This window comes from Euleptes europaea, chromosome 12 (assembly GCF_029931775.1).
Source record: "Euleptes europaea isolate rEulEur1 chromosome 12, rEulEur1.hap1, whole genome shotgun sequence".
Classification (NCBI taxonomy): Eukaryota; Metazoa; Chordata; class Lepidosauria; order Squamata; family Sphaerodactylidae; genus Euleptes; species Euleptes europaea.
In genome coordinates, this window is record NC_079323.1 from 12,347,046 (window position 1) to 12,369,501 (window position 22,456).

The 22,456-nt window shown below is 47.6% G+C and overlaps 1 protein-coding gene across 1 annotated transcript in view; it reads left to right on the top strand.

The window, feature by feature from the left end:
* The window catches only part of DEUP1 (deuterosome assembly protein 1), a 53,222-nt gene that overhangs the window by 1,899 nt on the left and 28,867 nt on the right, over positions 1–22,456 (top strand). The window contains 5 exon segments of the mRNA XM_056858662.1: positions 2,838–3,009; positions 7,840–7,935; positions 13,559–13,693; positions 15,861–15,974; positions 20,183–20,437. Of these exon segments, the coding sequence (XP_056714640.1) occupies positions 2,838–3,009; positions 7,840–7,935; positions 13,559–13,693; positions 15,861–15,974; positions 20,183–20,437 (772 nt within the window).

The window sequence follows — 22,456 nt, forward strand, 5'->3', positions numbered from 1 at the left end:
CAAAGGCTTCATTGCTGGAATGCAGTGACTTTCAAGCTCGCCATCTTCAGGGAACTCTTTCTGCCGAGGAACTGCTGAGCCGAATGAGCGCTGTGAGGGAAATAAATCCAGTTCACCAGATTAGCGTCCGCCGCTCACGTGGAGGAGCGGGGAATCAAACCCGGTTCTCCAGATTAGAGTCCACCGCTCCAAGCCACCACTCTTAACCACTACACCGCGCCAGCTCTCAAAAGTGGCCCAGGAGGCTGAATAAAATTAAATATGCACACTTCTATAGATTAAATCTAACCTGGCTTCTCACCGTCTGCAATCTTATTAACCTCAGTGGCATGGCATTAGGGTTGCCAGGTCCCTCTTCACCACCAGTTTTTGGGGCGGAGCCTGAGAAGGGCAGGGTTTAGGGAGGGGAGGGACTTCAGTGCCATAGAGTCCAATTGCCAAAGCAGCCATTTTCTCCAGGGGAACTGATCTCTGTCGGCTGGAGATCAGTTGTAATAGCAGGAGATCTCCAGCCACCACCTGGGGGTTGGCAGCCCTACATGGCATAGGTGAAGCTCCTGTCTGAAAAAAGCGTAACAGGCATGACGGAGAGGAGAATGTGAAACAGCTGTATGTATGGACCTCAAGCATCAGCTTGAGGGAGGGGCTGTGGCTCAGTGGTAGAGCATCTGCTTGGCATGCAGAAGGTCCCAGGTTCAATCCCTGGCATCTCCAGTTAAAGGGACTAGGCAGGGTAGGTGATGTGAAAGACCTCATCCTGAGACCCTGGAGAGCCACTACTGGTCTGAGTAGACATTACTGACTTCGATGGACCAAGGGTCTGATTCAGTATAAGGCAGCTTCATGCGTTCATGTGTTTGTATGAAGATGTGGGCGTAGTGGAGCAGTTCCCGAAGACCAGAAGGAAAGAACATCAAGACACTGTTTCAAAGGGATAAGTGACATCTATTAACGACAGCCGTGACACTTGACACTGACGAGCTAACGATCTGGTCTATTAGTCTAACTGAGAAGCAATAATGCGACTGGCTGCTCGTAATGAAGAGGGCGCCCTTAATTGACCCACATGACTGGTTGAAATTGCATTACATCCAGCGCAGTCTGAGCAGCCGAGGCATCTTTTGTTTAATTTCTTTAGCATGAGTAACCTTCTTAATTAGGAAATGTTACTATCTGGAAATTGCACAGTAAAGCACTCCCCCCTCCAGGTCAGAAGAATCTTGTGGGTTTTTTAAAATTACTTAATTGAAATTAAATCAGACGCCTTAAAGCAAACAGAGTAAAATGAGTGGGGGGGTCCACGCGGAATTGTCGGGGATGGAAAATCCTATTCCCCCCCCCCAAAAAAAACCCTTCGGCTTTTCTTCCTCCCTCTGTCCGCCACCAGCCACAGCTTCTCCCCCTCTAGGGTTGCCAACCTACAGGTAATAGCAGAAAATCTCCTGCTATTACAGCTGATCTCCAGCCGATAGAGATCAGTTCACCTGGAGAAAACGGCCGATTTGGCAATTGGACTCTATGGCATTGAAGTCCCTCCCCTCCCCAAACCCTGCCCTCCTCAGGCTCCACCCCAAAAACCTCCCGCCGGTGGCAAAGAGGGACCTGGCAAATCTATCCCCCTCCCACAGCCGCTGGTTCTCGCACCTTTCCCCTTCCCCAGCCTCCAGCTCCTTTTTCCTTCCTTGGCCTGTTGGCCGTCACTGTGGCCTAGGGTTGCCAGGTCCCTCTTGGCCACCAGCGGGAGGTTTCTGGGGCAGAGTCTGAGGAGGGTGGGGTTTGGGGAGGGGAGGGACTGCAATGCCATAGAGGCCAATTGCTGAAGCAGCCATTTTCTCCAGGGGAAACTGATCTCTATCGGCCGGAGATCAGTTGTAATAGCAGGAGATCTCCAGCTAGCACCTGGAGGTTGGCAACCCTATTGTGGCCTCATCCTGGTCCCCAGGACAGTTTTCATGCAGCCCGAACTCTGGCGGCCTGTTTTTCCTGACATCTGTATATGCACGTACATAGTTTGTTACTCCCCAATAATCTTTGTTCCCCAGACAGTAAGATTTCCACACACACCCCACAAACCCAGGGATTTCCTCAGGCTTCCAGAACCCTGTGTCATAGCCGTGGTTAGCTCCATTGTGTGGATTTGGCTATCTGCAGATGGTAGGGTTGCCAAGCTCCAGGTGGTGGCTTGAGAGCTCCTGCTATTACAACTGACCTCTAGGCGGCAAAGATCAGTCCCCCTGGGGGAAATGGCCGCTCTGGAGGGTGGACTATATGGCAATAAACCCCATTGAAGTCCCTCCCCTCCCCAAACCCCGCTCTCCTCAGGCTCCACCCCAAAGTCTCCAGGTATTTTCCCAAACTAGCAGAGGGGCCAGCCCTTTATGGGTAGATATAGCAATGCAAGGATCATAAAGGTGACACTTTGTCATGCCTGAGGATTTTTTTATCATATTGATTTTGTTTAGAGGTAAATCTTGCTGCTGTATGTTTTGTTCTGTTTTGTTACATTTGTAATTTTATTAATATTTTTAGCTACGTAGCATGGTCCTGCTCCTATTTACTTACTTATAAACTTAGTTATAAACATGGGTCTCCCGTAACTTGCTTAGGTCTGGCTGCTTAGAATCCTTCATTCCCCCATGTATCAAAATGTATGATGGCAGACAAATCCTTGTGGGAAGCAAGAAACCTCAGCAAAGAAAAAATAATATTTCCAGTGATTTATTTTTGAAGTAGAAGGTCAACTCGTTTAAGAAACAAACGCTGTGACCTGAATATTTTCTGTATGCTGTACTTAAAAAAAAAAAAAAGACAACCCTCAATTGTCCTTATATTTTTAGATCTGCCCCGTGTGATGCTGAGCTTCAAGAACTAATGCTTCAGATTGACATAATGGTAAACAACAGGAAACGAGAATGGGAAAAGAAGATGGAGGCTTTAGAAGTCAGGATGACTATCAAGGATCAAGAACTGGCAAGTGCCCAAAGCAAGCTAGATCAGAAAGGTCAAGAGGTACCGTAGACTGTCTCCTCTGAATGCACTCCTGAATTGCTGGGGTTGGTTAATTGGTTATTCTTTGTAAATGGGCTTGTTCAGGTGTAATCCTAAAGTCACTTTCCTGGGGAATAAGCTGCACTGAAGGAGCCCCCGTGGCGCAGAATGGTAAGCTGCTGTACTGCAGTCCAAGCTCTGCTCACGACCTGAGTTCGATCCCGACGGAAGTCGGTTTCAGGTAGCCGGCTCAAGGTGGACTCAGTTTTCTATCCTTCCGAGGTCGGTAAAATGAGTACCCAGCTTGCTGGGGGTAAAGGGAAGATGACTGGGGAAGGCACTGACAAACCACCCCATAAACAAAGGGCGAAAACGCATGGTCGCTTTAGCCTCCTTTATTCCCTGTTTCAGCCAGGATTCAGCCAGGATTGAACACACGTTCTGTAAAACGCATGCGTTCAATCCTGGCTGAATCCTGACTGAAACAGGGAATAAAGGAGGCTAAAACGACCATACTTTTTCACCCAAAGTCTGCCTAGAAAACGTCGGGATGTGACGTCACCCCATGGGTCAGGAATGACCCGGTGCTTGCACAGGGGACCTTTACCTTTAAGCTGCATTGAACAACATGAGACTGATGTCTGAGTAGACCTGTTTAGGAGTTGTCTCTTAAGTTGATTGAAGTGCCCTGAACATTCCATATCTCCTACAGCATGTCCTGTCCTCATCAGGCTGGTTTTCACGCTTTTTCTTCTCATTAATTTATTATTAATTTATTCTATATCCCCAGGGAGTTCCCCCCAAGGGTACAGATCCCACCTTTGCCTGTGAGCGTCTTGGTTATGTGATTGGCGTGAGGCCTAGCCACTTTACTTTTAGTTATATTGATACATATTGCAGGCAAGGAGGGCAAACAGGCAGAATTGTCTTCGGTCCAACAGAACAAATGCAGCCATCAATGAACAAATGCACTCACCAGTAGTTGGGCTGCACAAGCATGTTTTATATTGTCATTTCAATTGTGAGCTGCCTTGAGCAGAACTCTGAAGAGGCTGCAGAAAAACATTCTGCATAAAAATCCGATAATGAGCTGTTTGGCACAGAAGGGAGACCTGAATCCATCCCCTGGCTTTTTTGTCTGGTCTGTTTTCTCTCTCTCTGTCTCGTGTGTGTGTGTAAAGTGCTGTCAAGTCACAGCCGACTTATGGCGACCCCTTATGGGGTTTCATGGCAAGAGACTAACAGGTAGTTTGCCAGTGCTTTCCTCTGCATAGCAACCCTGGTATTCCTTGGTGGTCTCCCATCCAAATACTAACCAGGGCTGACCCTGCTTAGCTTCCGAGATCTGACGAGATCGGACTGTACCATGCTGCGTTCCCTCCCTCTCTGTCTCATACTCACAGCCAATTAGTGAGATTTCAATTTACGGTACTTTGCGTAAACTGTGACAGTAACCACCAGTAGGGCTGTCAATTCGGTTCGGCCTGAACTGAAAATCAGCCGAATTTCCCTTGATTCGGCGGTTTTTAGTTCGGGAGGAACTGAACTCAAAACTGGCGGGCAACCGGGGGGGCCGAATTCAGCGAGTTCGGGAGTTCGCGAATAAATTCGGCCAATTCGGGGCCCGTCAGTAAGCAGCATAACCTTCAGTAAGCAGCATTCTCCTCCCCCGGCCAATCGGTGGCCAAGCTGGGTCTTCTTCTGGCCAATCAGTCAGGATTGAGTACTGGAGGAATCAGCTGATGTGCGGCCGGCCGGAGAAAGAGATAGAGAGAGGGAAATCCTCATGTGTGTGTGAGGGGGTGCTTGTGCACATTCGCTCCTTTCCGTGGCTGCAGGAGGCGCATTTTTTGGGGTACAGACCCCAAACTTTCAGGGGATATTCAGACAGGTTTTCTTAAGAGACCACCCAAGTTTTGTAAACATTGGGTCAGGGGGTCCCAAGATATGGGCTCCCCCCTTTTTCTTTCCATGGCTGCAGAGGGCGCATTTTTGGGTGTGCCGACCCCAAACTTTCAGCGGAGCATCAGACAAGGCTTCTTAAGATACCCCCCAAGTTTTGTAAACATTGGGTCAGGGGGTCCCGAGATATGGGCTCCACCCTTTTTTCCTCTCCCCCTTTTCCATTTTCGTGGCTGCAGGGGGCGCTTTTTTGGGGGTGCAGCCCCCAAACTTTTATCATAGCTTCAGACAATCCCTCTTAAGAGACCACCCAAGTTTTGTAAAGATGGGTTCAGTGGGGGCTGAAATATCGGCTCCCCCCTTTTCTCTTTCCGTGGCTGCAGGGGGCGCATTTTTGGGTGTGCCGACCCCAAACTTTCAGCGGAGCTTCAGACAAGGCTTTTTAAGAGACCACCCAAGTTTTGTAAACATTGGGTCAGGGCCCCCCGAGATATGGGCTTTCCCCTTTTCCCTATTGGGATGAATGGATCACCCTCGAGAGATGCATACATATGGATCTTATATTGGATACAAATGGAATCATATTGGATTACCCAGCCTCCCAGCCCCTCCTGCTGGAACAGAAGACAGCCACAGTAAGACCCCTTTGGGGGCTTTAATCTATAATTTTTCTTTTCTGTGTGTGTGGGGGGGGGAAAGCAGAGTCTGTGTGTGTATGTGTGTGGGGAGGGAGCAGTTTCTGTGGGTGGGTGGGGGAAGCCAAAGGGGGCTTTTGCCGGTTCTGCCTGGTGTGTGTGTTCCCCCTCCAGTCTCTCTCTCCCTGGTTTGAGGGGGGGCTTCATTTTTATTCTTCAGGTTTTTCCTCATGCATAAGATCAGTTAGGTTATTTTGATGCTTGCTCAAAACTGGTTTTCAAATGGTGACTTAAAGAATGCATCTGCCTGGTCCCAAGTCCAATGCAAAAGGAGAAATTCCACCCCCTCCTGCTCATTATGCATAGCTAGCTGCCTCTGTCCCTTTCCATGGTATGCAAACTCCCAGGTGTCAGGTGTTGCTTTGCACTGTTGCAAAGGTGTTGCATTGCGTGCTTGTGTTGCTTTGCAGTTGTATTGTTTTGCAAAATTCTTCACACCTGCCCCGCCCTTTGCATGTTTGCAAAGGTGTTGCTTTTCAGTTGTGTTGCTTTGCAGAGTTCTTAGCACCTGCCCCGCCCTTGCTCTCATCAGCTGTTTGTCGGGGCTGGGAGCTTTGTGCATGGGCGGCAAGCTCTGCTGAGAGATGCACATTAAGGGTGGGGGGACCCCTTTCAGGGCCCATATCTCAGCCCCCCCTGACCCAATCTTTACAAAACTTGGGGAGTCTTTCAATATACGTCCTTTGAAGCTCTGCTGAAAGTTTGGGACCTCTAAGCCCAAAAATGCCCCCCCCAGAGCCACGGAAAGGCGCGATTGTGTTTTTAATGGCTTTATTCGGCCGATTTTTTTTCCCGAACTTTGAATTCCCGCCGAATTGAACGGATCCGAAGTGGGGGAGTTCGGACTTCGGCACGTACCGAACCCACAAGGGCCAAATTCGGCCAAATCCGAACTGTACCGAATTTTGTTTTTTTTGACAGCCCTAACCACCAGTGGGTTGGTATGGTTGAGGTATTGGAGCCCGTTGAACCATGTGAAGGTTGCAGGATGATCACCTGAGGGTTAGCAATTTATATATATTTATATATATATACAATATATCTGATCTGAAGAACCAGGTTTGATTCCCCACTCCTCCACATGAGTGGTGGAGGCTAATCTAGTGAACTGGATTTGTTTCCCCACTCCTACACATGAAGCCAGCTGGGTGACCTTGGGCTAGTCACACTCTCTCAGCCCCACCTACCTCACAAGGTGTCTGTTGAGGGGAGGGGAAGGGGAGGTGATTGTAAGCTGGTTTGATTCTTGCTTAAGTGGTAGAGAAATTCGGCATATAAAAGCCAACTCTTCTTCTTCCAGCCAGTGTGGTGTAGTGGTTAAGAGCAGTGGTTTGGAGCGGTGGATTCTGCTCTGGTGAACCGGGTTGGTTTCCCCACTCCTCCACATGAAGCCAGCTGGGTGACCTTGGGCAAGTTACAGCTCTCTTAGAGCTCTTTCAGCCCTTCCTATCTCACAGGGTGTCTGTAGTAAGAGGGGGAAGGGAAGGTGATTGTAAGACGGTTTTATTCTCCAGCTCCTCCTCCTCCTCCTCCTCCTCCTCCTTCTTCTATAAAATACTCATATCTCTGCTTATGAAGTGAAGGATCCTCATTCTGTAACCAGACAGGAAACTACTGAAAATCCAAATGGTTACATGTACTAAACCAGAAGTCCCCATTGTGGTGCCCGTGGGTGCCATGGTGCCCGCCAGCATCTTTTCTGGTGCCTGCCAAGTATTTCTAGTACCGGTAAGTGAGTGGAGCCAGATAGGGCTTTTGCCCAGCAAGGCTTCTGATTTACTGCTGGAGATTTGATTGTCCATGCAGGTTTTAAAAAACGTTATTTTGGCAGCAACTGCCACCAGAGCACGAGGATCTGTACTGAGTTACTGAAGTTAATCTGTGGTAGCCATATTGTGGCTGGCTCTGCCTCCTCCGGCAACCACAAAATGGTTGCCCGTTTTGTTGCTGCGCCCACCATGAAATCCAAGTGTGCCCGCAGGCTCAAAAAGGTTGGAAACCCTTACACTCAACTATTAGTATATGGGTCCCAATTTAACAATAATGCAAGTTAGTTCTTTGTCTTCTTTTTTAACAAATGAAATTATTTGTGTTATTAATGTGCACCTTATTTTTTTTTACTTACTTAGATATTTAAACCCTGCTTTTCTCCCCAATGGGGGACCCAAAGCAGCTTACAGTTGTTTAACGGTGATATATTGTGTGACTGTTGTGACTGTTCAGTATATCCCCGTTGTGGTCATTTCCTAAACAGGTTGGGCTGCTAAAACAGAAGTTAGACAGTTTGCACAAGAATGAATGTGAGATGGTTCAGCATTTTGATGTGCAGCTTCGGGGCCTGAAAACTCAAGTAAGGAAAAAGTCAGATTCCTATTTTACACTGCTTGCAATATTTCAAGGTTAGTTTAGCAGATTTTGGATTGTTTTGTAACTAACTTTCATGATTATTTATATATTGCAATGCTGTAGGTTTTTAGGGGCAGGGTGGACTCTAATCTGGAGAACCGGGTTTGACTCCCCACTCATCCACATGAGCGTCGGACTCTAATCTGATGAACCGGGTTGGTTTCCCCACTGCTACACATGAAGCCTACTGGGTGACCTTGGGCTAGTCGCAGTTCTCTCTGAACTCTCTCAGCCCCACCTACCTCACAGGGTGTCTGTTGGGGGGGGGGAAGGGAAGGTGATTGTAAGCCGGTTTGAATCTTCCTTAAGTAGTAGAGAAAGTCTTAAGAACATAAGAAAGGCCTTGCTGGATCAGACCAAGGCCCATCAAGTCCAGCAGTCTGTTCACACAGTGGCCAACCAGGTGCCTCTAGGAAGCCCACAACCAAGACAACTGCAGCAGCATTCTCCTTCCTGTGTTCCACAGCACCTAATATAATAGGCATGCTCCTCTGATCCTGGAGAGAATAGGTATGCATCATGACTAGTATCCATTTTTACTAGTAGCCATGGATAGCCCTCTCCTCCATGAACATGGCCACTCCCCTCTTAAAGCCTTCCAAGTTGGCAGCCATCACCACATCCTGGGGAAGGAAGTTCCACAATTTAACTATGCGCTGTGTGAAAAAAATACTTCCTTTTATCTGTTTTGAATCTCTCACCCTCCAGCTTCAGCAGATGACCCCGCATTCTGGTATTATGAGAGAGGGAGAACAGTTTCTCCTTGTCCACCCTCTCCATACCATGCATAACATAACTAAGATAACAGCCAGGAGCTGCTGCGGTGAGGCAAACAGCTATTGCAGGGGTTCCCAGTGTGCTGCCTGTGGGCACTGACATTTTTCCTGGCACCCACTAAGTGTTTTTAGAAAGTGGGCATGACCAGGTGGGGCTCCTGCCCAGCAGGGCTTCCGATTAACCCATGGAGATCTGATTGGCTGTGCAAATTAAACTAATGTTGTTTCGGCAGCATCCATCAAAAGGCCATAGGTAGCAGAGCTGGGAGCTTCCTTGAGCCATGTCACCTGGAACGAAGAGGAAAGGCTGTGATATAAGTGTTTCAATAAAAGTAATTTAATAAAATAAAAACTGAGTTCTTTTCAAAGATGGCAAAGAACAGTGTTTTTTTACAAAAAAAATTGTTGCCATGAAGTCACAGCTGAGTTACGGCGACCGGGTAGGGTTTTCAAGGCAAGAGACGTTCAGAGGTGGTTTGCCATTGGCTTCCTCTGCATAGCGACCCTGGACTTCCTTGGTGGTCATCCATCCAAATACTGACTGGGGAGGTCATCCATCCACATACTGGTTCCTTCATAAGAACCCAGGAATCAATCCGCTGGCTCACAGGGCTCCCGCCTGTTGCTTGATTCAGAATCATCCCTAGTTGACAAATATGCCATCACTCTTGAAGATCTTCTGACTGACTTGGGCAGAAGGGGATATTGGCGTAGGCCCTGCTCCTGTGTTAGGCTGAACCAGGCGGGCAGGGGGCAGGACCCAGTGCCTTCGGTCCCACTTTGCTTTATACACGTCCCGAAAAAACAAATGTCCGTCAGGTTTACAGGGCTTGTGTTACAAACAGAAGACTCTCCTGATTTTTGAGGCAGAGGGCTTCCCAGCCAGCAGATTTCCAAGGGCTTTTAACAGCAGCTCAAAGGCAGTTCACATAGGCCTTTTATGCAGGTGACTTTCAAAACTCGGAATTCGAATTGTCCAAGCCCAGAGGTGAATCTGAAACTACAACATGCAAATATGATTCATATTTTGAAATCTTAGCTTCCGGAATAATAACGACAGCTACATTGAGACATCACCCTAAGCTAGGGTTGCCAGGTCCCTCTTTGCCACTGGTGGAAGATTTGGGGGGCGGAGCCTGAGGAGGGCAGGGTTTGGGGAGGGGAGGGACTTTACTGCCATAGAGTCCAGTGGTCAAAGTAGCCATTTACTTCAGGTGAACTGATCTCTATTGGCTGGAGATCAGTTGTAATAGCAGGAGATCTCCAGCTAGTACCTGGTAGTTGGTAACCCTACCCTAAGCTGGAATTAAATTTAAGCTTGACACAGTGGGCATGAGTGTGGATTTCTTTGTCATACCAACAAACCTTTAGTTCTCCATCCTCCCTTTAATGTACCAAGCGTGGAAATAATCTACGGCCTTTTATGCAGGGACATTTCCCCGTGGTCACCCCTGCCAACTGCTTCGGGGCTTCCTTTTGATTATGCATGCCTTTTCCGCCCGTCAGAGGTCGCCTCGCTCTCTCCACACGTTTTGCCCATATTTTCCGAATGCTGTTTTAGCCAGAATCTGGAAAACGCGGGCAAAACGTGCGGGGGAGAGCAAGGCGACCTCAGATCGGCGGAAAAGGCCTGCGTAATCAAAAGGAAGCCCTGAAGCAGTCGGGGGGTGACTGCGGGGAAACGTCCCTGCATAAAAGGCCATAGGAAGCAAAGCTGGGAGTTTCCTTGAGCCATGTCACCTGGAACCAAGAGGAAAGGCCGGGATATAAGTGTTTCAATACAATTAGTTTAATAAAATAAAAACTCAGAACAGTGTTTGTTTGTTTTTAAAATTGTTGCCATGAAGTCACAGCTGACTTATGGCGGCTGGGTAGGGTTTTCAAGGCAAGAGACGTTCAGAGGTTTGCCATTGGCTTCCTCTGCATAGTGACCCTGGACTTCCTTGAGGGTCTCCCATCCAAAAACTGACCAGGGCTAACCCTGCTTAGCTTCTGTCAAGATTGGGCTAGCCTGGGCCATCCAGATCAGTGTACAGAACAGTGTAGGTAAAGTTTATTCCACTTTAAAGAGGAACATGTTTTTCCTGTGGCTGGCCCAGGAGTGGAGCTCTAATCAGCGCACCATTTCTAGTTCTTTATTATTACAGTCCATGTCCAGTAGGTATACAAAGAAAACATTAATTACAGGAAGAATAAAATTTATATACAAATGATCTTGTTAAACACAAGATAGTCCTAATAGATACCAGTTAAAACTACAACTGTCTGTCAGCAATTTAACACTTTGACATTTCTCCTGGGCAAATACTAGAGATTAAGTCATTTCAGGAACCAAAAACTCTGCCAGAACGCACCATTTACTTATTTCATTTATGTCCCACCTATCTCTACAGTGGGGACCCAAAGCGGTTTCCGTCGTTCTCCCCTCTTCCATCTTTATCCTCACAGCAACCCTGTGAGGTGGGTTAGGCTGAGTTTGTGTGACTGGCTCAAGGTCACCAAGTAAGCTTCCATGGGGGAGTAGGGATTCGAACTTGCGGGTCTGGTACAAACAGCCTCAGTGGTTTCTGAGATACGTCATAAGCCGGCATAAATGCATCCTGTTAACGTCCATATCATTTCAGATCATTTTATGGTATCGCAAGAAGGTCAGTCCATGACAGTTCACCTCAAGCTCTCCAGCCTCTCTGTGACCTTTCTTATGCCCCCCTCCTTCCACAAAAACATATCATGCCTTGAACAGTCTCACTATGCATTTTCACAGTCTTCCTTTGGTGCTTTATGAACCCAAAGTAACAAAGCTCTCGCATCACTAACATTGGTCGTTTATGCATGAGTACTGTCATTCATGTTCGCCCCCGGTCTGAATCAGTTGTTCCTTGGAGTTATGCATGGGTTTTCCGTCCATTAGAGATGACCTCACTGCCAGCCCTCGCAGTGTCCGTGTCTTCCCTTTCCTCTGTTAACCCAACTCTTCCACCTTCCCTGATCAAAGCCCGGGTGAAATCCTCATGCATAAGGCAAAGGGCGGGGCACGCAAGCTCAGTTTGTCTCACAGCCAATTACAAAGCAGCATGTCCAGAGGCGGGGATTGAAATACTTACCGTGTTTCCCCGAAAATAAGACATACCCATAAAATAAGCCGTAGAAGGATTTCTAACCATTTGCTCAATATAAGCCATACCCCGAAAATAAGACATGGTGATAGGCGTGGCTATGCAGCGTACCAAGACTTCCCGCCAGTTCACTGTTCCTGGAGAGTTTCCTTGGCCTCAGACCACTCATCCTGTAGCCCCGCCCGTTTCCCCCTGCCTCGTTCCAGCGGGCAGGGAGCCCGAGTCGGCGCTGAAGAGGCGGCGGGGCAGGCAGGGAAATGCTGCCCCTTGGAAGCGGCCGCTGGAAGGAGGCTCCTCGCCTGTTGCCCGCACCCGGCCGCCATTCCCGCCCATGGAGGGGCCGCCGTGTCCGGCCTGAGCTCGGCGGCGGCGGCTGAAGCGAGAGGGACGAGGCGGCGCGGCTCCCCGCTGGGCCAGCACAGCATGGGTAAGGGGGGGGCTGGGGCTGGGTTGGCAGGATGGGAAGAGAGACCCCCCCCCGACCCCCAAATAGGCTGTGTGAAAGCGCCCTTCAAAAAGCCTTTGGACGGGTCGCGCCTTCGTTGATCCGGCCGCCGTGGCCGCGCAGGCCTCCCTCCCCCTCCATGCCCAGCCCTGAGACGCAGGCCCGGCCCGGCCCCAACTCCCAGCCCGGCCCCCCCACGGCCACTCCCCTCAGGCAGCCCCAGGCCATACTTAATAAAAATAAGACATCCCCTGAAAATAAGCCATAGTGTGTCTTCTTTAGGAAAAATAAATATAAGACAGTGTCTTATTTTCGGGGAAACACGGTACTGCTTCCTCGGAGCTCGTTCTGAGCAGAAGAAAATCTTTTTAAAACCAAGCCTTGGATTTCTCCCCCCTGCCTCCTTTCAGATTGCTCTGGGGTTTTTTGTTTGCTTGTTCTTAAAATGTCTTTTTATGCAGCAATTGGGTTTGGGGGGGATTTTCTCTCACAGTAAGCACTACAAGCTTGCTGGGGGTAAAGTGATGATGACTGGGGAAGGCACTGGCAAACCACCCCATTGTAAGCAAAGTCTGCCTAGTCAACATCGGGATGTGACGTCACCCCATGGGTCAGGAATGACCCGGTACTTGCACAGGGGACTACCTTTACCTTTAAGCACTACAAGTAAGCCCATTACAAAGCAGCATTTAAAGGGGCAGGACTTGATTTGAGTTTGGAGACTGCTGGTGCAGAGCTTCCCAACAGGAAGGTGCGGGTCCAGCGAGCAACAGACCTCAGGTAAAACTCCCATGCATAAACGACCAAAAAACTCCATTTTCACTATGCCTGCTCCTCTCAGTCCAGACAAGGCCCCTATGAGTTAGGCAAACAGTAAACCGGTTGCTCGCGCTCTTTCGTTTTGAAGAGCCGTTAAAACCGTCAACACAAGATGGCACTAAACAAATGCAAAACCACGTATCCAAACACTGGGTGAGGAAACCCTGCTCGAAACAGCCATCCAGTCAATCTGTGCTTAACCGTGCAGTTAATTAACACTACCAGTTGTATGAAAGCTCAGCCGTGTTCATCCTTAACCATTTAGTTGTAAAAGCGGGCGCTTTGTCACTGAGGCTGGCTAATTAGAATGTTTCAGCCCGGCTGCCTTTGCCAATTATGACTTCGGTACAAAATCTGCTAAGGAAGAAATCAGATATTCCCAATATTTGTTTCTTTTCTTTTTTCTTTTAGTGTGCCAAGCTGACACACAGCTACGAAAAGCTACAGCTGCACCAATTAAGACAAAATAAAGCTCATGGGAAGGGACAAGGTACAGAAAGCCAAGAAACGCCATTTCAGCTAAAGAGTTTAAATCAGAAATTGGAGGTAAGCATAAGGAAGCCGTCTTCCTCACATGAACACATGAAGCTGCCTTATACTGAATCAGACCCTTGGTCCATCAAAGTCAGTATTGTCTACTCAGACCCGCAGCGGCTCTCCGGGGTCTCAGGCAGAGGTCTTTCACATCACCGACTTGCCTAGTCCCTTTAACTGGAGATGCCAGGGATTGAACCAATCAGATGTTCTACCACTGAGCCACGGCCCCTCCCCTCCCGTGTGTTCCCTCTCATACTTATTCTGAAGAGTGCCTTTTGCCATCCGAAGTGTGGCATATAACCCTGAGGCTTCGGGTCTTTTCAGTTGTGGCACCCTACCCTATCCAACGCTGTGCTCAGAGAGGCCATCGCAAAATGGTGAAGATGGCAGGCACTGTTTAATGGAATATCCTGGTCAGTCCTGAAACAAGTTAATGGTGTCTAAATTTTTAATAGTTTCAGTCTGGATGGTCGTAAAGGTCTGGATTTGAGAATCAAGTTTAAAAACAAAATAAAGATATAGTAAAGTAACCGGGAAAAGGCGGGTAGCAGCAGCCCAACAGCAGTCAGTCATAAAACAGACGAAAGCAGCCCCCTCCAATAAAGCATCAATGCAATCATAAAGGTAGTACAGCCTAGTAGTTAATAGCAGAGTGAAAACTGGGGATCCAGTTGCTATAAGCTACTTTCTTCACATATAGTTAAATTGTGGAACTACCTGCCCCAGGATGTGGTGAGGGCTGCCAACTTGGAAGGCTTTAAGAGGGGTTCATGGAGGAGAGGGCTATTCACGCTCGTGGAGGAGAGGGCTATTCATGGCTACTAGTAAAAATGGATACTAGTCGTGATGCATTCCTATTCTCTCCAGGATCAGAGGAGCATGCCTATTATAGCAGGTGCTGGGGAACACAGGCAGGACTCTGCTGCAGTCGTCTTTGTGGCCTTCCTAGAATAGTTTTGGAATGCTCAGGCATCTCTGCCTGCTTGGGCAGAAGGAGCTAAGTCAAATGGCCTTTTCAAAGGTAGCATCTTCCACCCACATTGCTTCAAGAGAAGAACATGGGGGATAGCCACTGTGTTATTACTTAGCCTGCAAACAAGGCAGAACAGAGCAGTAGTTTACTTCCCTCCGAAGTGGTTATGGAACAGTACAGATGTGAGTTAAATGATGGTGAGAATTAATGTAGGAGTATGTTACTTCTATGTTATTGCAAACACAAGTTTCATCCTCACCCTGGGGGCCGCCTTCAGATGTCACATATAACTGCAGCTAAGGAAAAATGTGAATCAACCCAGATTCTTGTCAGGCACATATGTGCTCCTCAATTCTCCTTTCTCACACCAAGAATCACACTTATTATAATAATAATAAGAAGAAGAGTTGGTTTTTATACGCTGACTTTGTCTACCACTTAAGGAAGAATCAAATCGGTTTACAATCACCTTCCCCTCCCCACAACAGACACCCTGTGAGGTAGGTGGGGCTGAGAGAGCTGTGACTAACCCAAGGTCACCCAGCTGGCTTCATGTGTAGGAGTGGGGAAACAAATCCAGTTCACCAGATTAGCCTCCCCCGCTCATCTGGAGGAGTGGGGAAAGCAAACTCGGTTCTCCGGATCAGAGTCCACCGCTCCAAACCACAACACCACACATAACAACAACAACTTTTATTTATATCCCGCCCTTCACTTGTGACATACAAATGCAGATGCGTACATTAACCAGAATTCATTTTCTCCACAATGTACAGCATCTGAAACCCAGGGTTTAATCCCTGTTTAGAATCCCAGTTAGTAGAGGGGAAAGTAATGGTGGTTAACTTGCTTGTCTGTATTCCTGTGTCCCGGGTAATCAGAATTAGTGTTGAGCTGTGATTCTTCTCACAGGAAGGGAGAGGAAAAGACATGCACATAAACCTGGCAGCAACCCAATTTTGGATGACCACACATTTTTCCATCACCACCATTTTATGTGATGTCTCAATGCGCCGCCTGAATTTTATGGGATATACTGATTAGAATTACCTCTCATTGCGAGTAATAAATGTGTTTTGTTAAGTAACAAAAAGGGTGTTCTACTTGAAATTTTTACTACTACTTCTCCTTCACAGAACGTATGATGAGAACGTAGATGATATGTATCGAGATTCATTTCGTTGCTCTTCCCCCTTATTTTAGGAATTTAAAGCTAAATCAAAAGAATGGGATAAACAAGAAACACTGTATCAAAACCGTCTAGTTTCTTTAGATGCTCAGGGAAAATTGTTGACTGAGAAATGCAGTCTGTTTCAGGTAACTGTTCTTTTCTGTTTTCAAAAAGAAATGAGAGCTGAATGAATCATGAGATCTGGGCCACCATTTAAGTCAAAATCACTCATTTATTCAGTTGTTTGGATTGTTCAGTCACAGGGATATAGCGATTTATTTTTTTTGCCATCAAGTCACAGCTGACTTAAGGCGGCTTCATGGGGTTTTCAGGGCAAGAGATGGTTTGCCATTGCCTGCCTCTGTGCGAAGTAACTGTGGACTTCCTTGATGGTCTCCCATCCAAGTACTAACCAGGCTGACCCTGCTTAGATTTTGAGATCTGATGAGATCCGGCTAGCCTGGGCCATCCAGGTCAAGAAAATTGCCTGCTTTCAGAGGCAGCACCTCCAGAACAGTGACTTGCATAGAGACACGGGAGGTGGCTTCTCTGAGGGCAGGTACCGTTTTAAAGTTCCACCCGTTCTGATGAAAAACCTGCCTCTAATTTTAATTCAACAAAAAAGAAGAAGAGTTGGTTTTTATATGCCAACTTTATCACTTAGGAAGAATCAAACCGGCTTACAATCACCTTCCCTTTCCCTCCCCACGACAGACACTTTGTGAGGTAGGTGGGGCTGAGAGAGTTCTGAGAGAGCTGTGACTAGCCCAAGGTCACCCAGCAGGCTTAATGTGGAGGAGTGGGGAAACCAACCCGGCTCACCAGATTAGCGTCTGCCCTCATGTGGAGGAGTGGGGAATCAAACCTGGTTCCCCAGATCGGAGTCTACCGCTCCAAACCACCACTCTTAACCACTGCATCACTACAAAAGTTGAAAGCTCACCTTTCAGAAGTTTAGGAAACGCTGGGACAATTGCTGTACAATTAATGGTGATCAGGGCATCGAGGGAGAATACCTGAAGAAAGTCCAGACGGTACACACTTGTTTCGTTTCAGGTGGGTAGCCGTGTCGGACTGCGGTAGAAGAGCAAGATTTGAGCCCAGTAGCACCTTAAAGACGAACAAGATTTCCAGGGTATAAGCTTTTGAAAGTCAAAGGTCCCACAAAGAGAGCTATGCCTCTCGAAAGCTATGCCAGAAAACTTGTTCGTCTTTAATGTGCTACTGGACTCAAATCTTATAATCGTTTAGTAATTGAATGTGGGGGGGTGGGGGTTGTGAAAAATTTGGCAACAGTAAAAGGTTTTTTTATGATTTAGTAACAGTAAATGTGTGATTTGTATACCTATTTTATATGCCTATATAACCGGGGTCGCGTAAGCATTTCTCGGACGAAAAGGGGTCGCGAGCGGAAAAAGTTTAAGAAGCGCTGCTCTAAACTATCTTTCAGTAATTATCAGTGCAATCCAGTGCTAGGCGACTTCAATCTAAGCGGATTGATTTCAGTGGTCTTATACTGGAGTAACTCCGCATACCTGAGTTTAACTAGCCTTCCCACCCCTTTTTCTTCCTGAAAGCCAGCGTGATGTAGTGGTTAAAAGCAGTGGTTTGGAGCGGTGTACTTGAGCGGCTGAGGCTAATCTGGTGAACCGGGTTGGTTTCCCCACTCCTCCACGTGAAGCCAGCTGGGTGACCTTGGGCTAGTCACCGTTCTCTTAGAGCTCTCTCAGCTCCGCCTACCTCACAGGGTGTCAGTTGTGGGGTGGGGGGAGGAAGGTGATTGTAAGCTGGTTTCATTCTTCCTTAAGTGGTAGAGAAAGTTGGCATATAAAAACCAACTCTTCTTCTAGTAGGATGAATTTTGCTGAATTTAAGCTCAAAGTTAAAGAATCGCAGGAGAATAATGGTCTTGGGTCACTCACTCTTTCATATTTTGCATCATTTAACGGGCTTTTTAGGAGATGTAGAGAATGCAGATGCCTAAGGTTTGCAAAGAATCATAATTACCATAGTAACAACATTTGTGTGTATGCTTTGCTGGGTGTTAAATCGGCTAATCACCAGTACATTCCTGCCCTTTGAGGAACTCTGGGTGAATTAGCGGAACATAATCCAATGAAATAAATGTAATAGATGCACCCAACATTATTTTTGGACATAGCTACACTTGTATTGTGGTATAAATTTAATTTAGCCATATTAGGTTGTTACATTTAGATTAGGACTGTCTCATTGTTTGATCGTAAATGTATTTTAGCATCCCAAGAAATTAGGCATCAATAGAAGAGAGAGCAACTGGGATGCAAGAAGGGAGGTAGTATATTCTGAGGGCACAAGTACTTATTTTATTGTTTTATTGCATTTATATTATGTTGACTTATGGCGACCCTGTAAGGTTTTCAAGGCAAGAGACGTTGGGAGGTGGTTTGCCATTGCCTGCCTCCACGTGGGCCGAGAGAGTTCTGAGAGAACTGTGACTGGCCCAAGGTCACCCAACAGGCTTCAGGTGGACGAGTGGGGAATCAAACCCGATTCTCCAGATTTGAGTCCGCCGCTCTTAACCACTACACCACGCTGGCTCTCCTTCCTAATTTGGGGCCTGTTCATAGTCTGGATTAAGGTAGAGGATTTTCTCCCTCACCATGATAATCTGCGCAGAGTCTAGAAATGACAGTAATTTGTTTAAGCCCATCCTTTTGCTCTGTTTTGTTTTTACTCTCCTCCTTTCACACTGATGCGCTGGCCCTCTTCTTTCTCATAGTGTAAACTTTCAACAAAAGAGGCCAGGCGGATCAGGCCCGTGGTCCACCTCGTCCGGCCTCTCCTCCTCTGCCCACCACCAGGACTCCCACTCACATCTCCCTTTCTGCCCTCACTCATGTACCCCCACACACACACGCTTGGGCATCCCTAACCTTAACCCTAACCCTTGCCTACACATAACCCTTCCTACCACCCATGCTCACAGCCACGTGCACGCCTGTCCTCAGTGTCACTGGGCAGTGTGTGTGGCTGGGGATCTTTCTTTCTTTCTTTCTTTCTTTCTTTCTTTCTTTCTTTCTTTCTTTCTTTCTTTCTTTCTTTCTTTCTTTCTTTCTTTCCCCCTGTCCTTAGACCGAGGTCCTGAACAATAAAACCATAAAACAGAATCGTAGAATCATAGAGTTGGAAGGGGGCCAGCAGGGTCATCTAGTCCAACCCTCTGCACAATGCAGGAAATTTACAACTACTTCCCACGCACACACCTCAGTGACCCCCTACATGCCTAAGGTCATAGAATCAGCATTGCTGACAGATGGCCATCTAGCCTCTGCTTAAAAACCTCCAGGGGAGGAGAGCTCACCACCTCCCAAGGAAGCCTGTTCCACTGAGGAACCACTCGAACTGTTAGCAAATTCTTCCTAATGTCTAGACAGAAACTCTTGATTTAATTTCAACCCGTTGGTTCTGGTCCGACCTTCTGGGGCAACAAAACAACTCGGCACCATCCTGTACATGACAGCCCTTCAAGTACTTGAATATAGTTATCATAGCACCTTTCCTCATAGGACTTGGTCTCCAGACCCCTCACCATCTTTGTTTCCCTCCTCTGGACACGTTCCAGCTTGTCTACATCTTTCTTAAATTGTGGTACCCAAAAAGACCCATCTCTAAAAACACCTCCCTTTGTCGTGTGTGGCTTGGAGCGTTGCTTGCACCACCTGTGTGCTCTTCCCAGGTGGCGCTGGGCAGCCCAAGCAGCCAGGAGCACAGAGGGTGGAGCACAAGCTGACAGGCAGGGGAAGGGCACAGTGGTAGGTGGCAGAGGGGGCGAGCGGGGGTGGGTGGCAGCAGGCCCTGACGGAACCCCTGGGCCCAGGCTGATGCACCACGTCACTGTGCGCTGACACCAGCCCTGCAGTCAGGAAAAACTGTTAGATTCATATCGTCCCCACCGTCCACATCCACAGAGACATTTGTTTGCGCAGGTGCCTAGAAGATCCACTTCGGCTCAAATAAATTAACTCCACGCAGCCTGCTTTTTGAGAGCCAGCGTGGTGTAGTGGTTAAGAGTGGTGGTTTGGAGCAGTGGAGTCTGATCTGGAGAACCGGGTTTGATTCCCCACTCCTCCACGTGAGCGGCAGAAGCTAATCTGATGATCCGGGTTGGTTTCCCCTCTCCTACACATGAAGCCAGCTGGGTGACCTTGGGCTAGTCACAGCTCTCTCAGCCCCACCTACCTCACAGGGTGTCTGTTGTGGGGAGGGGAAGGGAAGGGGATTGTAAGCCGGTTTGATTCTCCCTTAAGTGGTAGAGAAATCATCATATAAAAACCAACTCTTCTTCCTTTTCTTCTTTTTTCTCCTCTTCCAGAAACAAGCACAGAATTGCCAAAACCAGATGCATTGCCAAAAGCGAACCCAGAATGAGGACGGCCCCTGCAGCCACTGCAAAGCGGAGCGCCTCGGCATTCAGCAGGACATTTTCACCGAACCCACTGAAAGAAACGAGTTCTTTATGGAGAAACTGAAGTCCACTGTGAGCGAAATAGCGGTGAGCAGGAACAGGCTGCAACAGGAAAACCTCAAGCTCCAGCAGGAAGTAAAAATATACCAATGGAAGTGCCAGGTAAAGGTCCCGCCAACCAGCTGCCAGCTGTCCATCAGCGCTCAGGAATATTGAGGGGGATGATGGGCGTCACAGGGGTCCAGAGAGGGGCTTTGGTCAGTGGGAGGTGGGGGTGTTAACAGGCAAGGCGGGGTGGCAGCGGCAATTACTTTGAGGTGTTGGTGTAAAAAGTAAAGGTAGCCCCCTGTGCAAGCACCAGGTCATTTCTGACCCATGGGGTGACGTCACATCCCGATGTTTACTAGGCAGACTGTTTATGGGCTGGTTTGCCAGGGCCTTCCCCAGTCATCTACACTTACAAGGTGGCACCTGGAGATCTCCCACTATTACATGTGATCTCCAGATGATCAAGATCAGTTGCCCTCTGGAGTCTTTGGCATTATACCCTGCTGACGTTCCTCCCCTCCCCCAACCATGCCCTCCCACCCCAAAAATCTCCTGGTATTTCTCAACCCAGAGCTGGCAACCTTGGTTGTGAGGTGGCTCACAACATATCAAAAGCAGAACAGATATAGAAACAGCAGATCAGCAGACAGAAATGAGAGTGCAAAAAATAAAATGGAATATTCTGTTCCTCCTTTCCCGTGCTCCAGAAGCTCACACACAGAGGAGCGATCCGAGGAAAGTGATCACTTTCAAATGCAAAAAATGTATCCAGATTTTGCAAGGAAGATCTGTGAGCAGGTACATGCAAGAAGCTAGTCTTCTGCTTGCAGATCGTCCCCGTAGAGCCATGTGGGCTTAGCATATCAACATAAAAAGGCTTTTCGTACGTATTCCTCTTCAGCAGAGGAAAATAATCATGTAGGAAAATAATCATGTTGAAACTATTGTCTCAGATATCCCTGGTTTGTGCCTGTGTTTTTTTTCTTCCAAGCTGCCTCTTTGACCCTCGTTATTCTTGCCGTGTCTCTGATCTGTACCATCTGTTCCTTTTCTTCTGCATTTGCTGCAACTATGTGAAATGTTTGCTACAGACCACTGTCAAAGGTAGTGAAAGCAACTTTGATCAGCTGCTTTCTGCACTCGGCTCCAATAGAAGGAGCAGCATAAGGAAAAGCAGTAGCAGCTGCCTGAGACATTATCTGGCACAGATTGTAGGTGAGGCTGAGGCAAGAATAGGGTTGCCAGGTCCCTCTTTGCCACCAACGGGAGGTTTTTGGGGCAGAGCCTGAGGAGGGCGGGGTTTGGGAAGGGGAGGGACTTCAATACCATAGAGTCCAATGGTCGAAGCAGCCATTTACTCTAGGTGAACTGATCTCTATCGGTTGGAGATCAGTTGTACTAGCCCGAGATCGCCGCTGGAGGTTGGCAACCCTATTTCAGAGGCAGTCCCATGTGTCACTGTAATGTCTTGTTCTGCCTGCTCAGTTCCTTGTGGCGCAGCCAGCTAACAGCCATTATGACAGTTCTAACCATTCAGAAGAATCCTTTTTCTTTCCCTCCAAAGAATCACAAGTCAAGGTATTATGTCCCTGTTTGTTACTGAGACTCAGGACCTCTGTCCCTCATTTTAGAATCCAAGGGCCTTTCCAGACACTATTTGTGCAATAAATACCACTGAAAGTTAGTCTTTGATGAGAATCCAGATACCTTCCTTCACGAAAGCACTTATGGATTCTTATTTTCCCAACGTCCCTGGCAAAATGTGTTTTTCCCCCTGCCTCAGGTAGCAAACCCATTGCAATGAATTGCAGTGTTTGTGCTACACAAACGTTCCATGTGTCTATTAACTACTGTCTGAGTTTACTGGCAACGGGTAACATAGTCCCCTTCTGTCCCCACCCTTACTATTTTATAACCTTTTGAAAACTGTATTTTATTTTTGACATTTAGAGGCCAAGGCACTCCCCTCCCATAGCATGGGGAGGCACTCATTAATCATTTAGAAACAAAAATGATAAACAGCAACAATAAATGTTTGCTACAAGATTTTATAGAACAGAATTTTATTTCTACCCCGTCCTCCCCCAGCAAAGCCAGGCTCAGGCGGCTAACATAATTTGCGTCAATGGAAGA